This window comes from Ananas comosus, linkage group 8 (genome assembly GCF_001540865.1).
Source record: "Ananas comosus cultivar F153 linkage group 8, ASM154086v1, whole genome shotgun sequence".
Taxonomy (NCBI): domain Eukaryota; kingdom Viridiplantae; phylum Streptophyta; class Magnoliopsida; order Poales; family Bromeliaceae; genus Ananas; species Ananas comosus.
The window spans coordinates 12,031,536-12,035,056 of NC_033628.1; the positions used below are offsets into that span (position 1 = coordinate 12,031,536).

Here is a 3,521-nt window from a genome sequence, read left to right on the forward strand (position 1 = left end):
TTGCCTCGTAATCGAAGGAGCTCAAAATCAATAATTTTAATAGCCGAGATGAGCCGTTTACAAGTTTAACAATATAAAAAATATTCAAATCACGTAAAATTTTGATAAAATTTTTTTTATACTATATAAACAATATAAATATTTTTGATCTAAAATTTTAATATCATATCATTACCTTTTGCAAGATTTTTATTTTCAACTGTTGATTTTAAGCTCCTTCGATCACTAGATAAATGATATCAAAAAATATAAAATTTATTTTCTAACTACTACTAAAATACTCTAAAATAAGTCTAACGGAGTCAATTGCCGATTCGAAAGTCTCAACATCGAAAACAACTTGAAAACACAGAGGGCTTCGTATTTTCAAAAGCACACCAGCCACACTTTACACACACACACACACACACACACACACACACACACTTTAAAACCACAACTACTACCTAAATTGCACGTACCTGTAAACTAAATTAAAGATATATAGTTTTGGGCGTTGGGTGGTTTAATAGCATGGTAGGTATTGCCGTTGAAGTTAAACTTGCACTTCATAGTCTCCCTTCCTCTAATGGGCCTGGATTTAATTACAAATATAATATAATAGTAATATATAATTAATTATGCAATTAGAAATGTAATAGTTAAAATTACAAGCATATTATTTGGTTGGATAGAGTACAAATTTTTTAATTATTAATAAATTGTTTGGTTGCATTGAGATTGCATTTACAAACTTTGGCACTTCATTTTTGGATGGTAATATTATCTTCAATATAGAAAATATAGATTTTTTAATTTAAAAGATAATTAGAAAGATAAGTTTAGTTTTTATTAAAATTATTCTTTTCAACTATTGTAGTTATTAATGGCGAGGTCCGAATTTTGCAATGCAGTAAATTTAGGCATAGTTTCAGCTATTATAATTGAGTCTTCTTCTATAGTTTCAAGTGCACTAATCGGATTGAAATGTATTAAATTAATCATTGAGTTTGAATCTGTATTGCAGTTAATTGTAGTGCAATTATACATACATGTGTTAGTACTCTGCTTGCTGTAGAGCTTTTTTTAAAAAAATGTGGTGGTTGATGCAAAATAGGGTGACAAATATTGAGAAGTTACATGAACTGACATTTAGATAATCATAAGAGGAGAAGTTGTATGCCTTTTATTTTAGTTATACTTAATTCAAATTTTAACTACTTTAATAAAATTAAGGGCACAATTAATTTACTGTGTAGTGAAACCTTACATTTTCTTAATTTTCTTCTGCATCAATTTACAAACATTTATATGTGACTAAAGGATAGTGCATATTACCGCAATATATATAGACATTATTTATAAAAACAAGAAAATAAAATCCAACCATATAAAATAATATAAAAACTGTTTAGTACGTATAAATGGCCCCGCTTGGTGTCGTATTTGTTTTTATATTTTTAATAAAATATTTTATGCATAAAAAGTATAGCAGTGGATAGTAGATTACCTACAAATCTTGCATCCAATTAATGTCTTTACTAACAATAAAAACTAAAAATTTGAAAATATTTTTTTTAACTTCAAAATTTTTTAAATAAATTGTCTGGTTAACTTAGCAAGATGAGTTATATATGTTAATTAGCAACTATAATAACAAAAGAAATTTTCATCCAACACATTAAATTTTAAAAAATTAGAGTTTAAGAAGGTGAAGAAATTGTGAAATATATGAAACAATCGCTATGATATAAAAACTTAAGTTGTTAGAGAACGGTATTTAAATACTTTTATATTTAATGCTCACTCTTACGTCTGGATTTAAAACTTTTCGTTAAACTCATGATGTGAACTTAAATTAAATGGCAGGATATTAATTATGTTCGGAGTCTAATGTGACTTGAACTTAGAATCTCCTGCTCTAATACCATATATAAAATAATATAAAACAATTTCTGTGCTCTAAAAATTTAAGCTAATAAAATGTAATATTTAAATACTTTTATATTCGAGAGAAATAACAACGATATATACTTACTAAATTAAACGTAGTAAGCCTCTTTCGTTTTGGACTCGCCACGTGGAAATTAAGGCACAAGAAATTACTCAATTTCATTACTATAGAAGATAGAAGATAGAATTTAATGAAACGGACCGTGGAGGGGAGTGCACACCCGCCTCCTCTACTTCCCACTCAATCCGCCCCATTATTGTTCCCTCACCCTTCATGCTACACAGTACGGTGACACCATACTAATTACCACGTAACTTGGGCCATACACAAATTAGACCCTAACACACCAATACATAGATATATAATTATCCATTCTAACTTGAAGGATCACAATTTAGGTGCTGTAGTTCACCACGGAGCGGTAGGTCGCGCCGGCGCACCACCCGGCCGGAATCACGTTCTTCGCGACGAGGGTGTTGTCGGATTTCCCCGACGTCAGTCGCAGCGAGAACGGCGGTCGCATCGCCGGACCGGAATTCAGCCTCCAGACGGCGCCCCACGACTGCTGCATCGGAACCCACGACGTCGATCCCTGCTGCATGATATCGACCGCCGCGAGGTCGCCGTCGCCTCCCTCGTACTCGATCAAAACGGCGAAGTAGTTCGGGTTCGAACCTCCGTCCACATGGAACGCGACGTCGATCCCGTGGTAGTTGCACTCCACCCTGCAAAACAAACCATGGAAACAATTAAAATTTATTCTTTAATTTTCCAAATTCTTATTTTGAGCTCGATATTTTAGTTCAGCGTAGTCGCGTAGATTCAATTCGCACCTGCTGTACTGTATTTGGATCCTTCCGGCGTTTCGAAGCTGATCGGCTTGGCCTGGCCTCGCCATGGCTCCGAACGCGGTCCCGCTCATGTCGAAGTGCGCGGGTTCGTCGAGGCACGGCCCGCCGGGGCATTCGTCGGTGACCACGACGGTCACCGGGCTCTCCGAACATGCCGCATTGCCCGTGCATTTCACCTGTTGTATATTCAGTTAGACATATGTAACGCGTAGATGTTAGCCAAGTCATTGTTTCAGAAAACTCAAGTTTTTAGAGAAAAAACGATTATTCTTACGGACCTGATAACAAGCCCCGCAGCCCTTCCCGGACTTGAATATCGAAGGGCTTCCTGCAGCTATCATTGACGAGAACGGCGGCTTATCGACCGCATCTTGGTACCCACAAGCACCACCTATATATATATATATATATATGCACGTACATTGTGAGAGAGAGATCGTAAGCTACATACATATATATAGATATACAGATGATGTACATATTTATACCGTCACTCCCCGCTCCTAATGGGCTTCCGTACCAGGTGGCTCCACCACTAGACCAAGCTGAGGGGTTGGTATATGTATAGTTCGAGAGCTTCTTTGGGTGGAAACAAAAGCAGGGATTAATGAGTGAGAGCGAAAATAAGGAGAGAATAAGGAGAAAAATAGAAGAGGAGAAGAGGTGAGGAAGAGGAGCCATTGTGGCTTATACTCAGCAAGGAGAAGTGGTGGATAATTTGTGATGCAAATAAGCGA

The 3,521-nt window shown here is 35.9% G+C and overlaps 1 protein-coding gene across 1 annotated transcript; it reads right to left on the minus strand.

Annotated features, from left to right (window-relative positions):
• On the minus strand, positions 2,067–3,521 carry LOC109713785 (expansin-B18-like). The gene is made up of 4 exons (XM_020237975.1): positions 3,273–3,521; positions 3,063–3,175; positions 2,767–2,960; positions 2,067–2,658 (listed from the first exon to the last, which is right to left on the minus strand). The coding sequence occupies exons 1-4, from the start codon at positions 3,463–3,465 to the stop codon at positions 2,328–2,330; spliced, it is 831 nt and encodes a 276-aa protein (XP_020093564.1). The 5' UTR covers positions 3,466–3,521; the 3' UTR covers positions 2,067–2,327.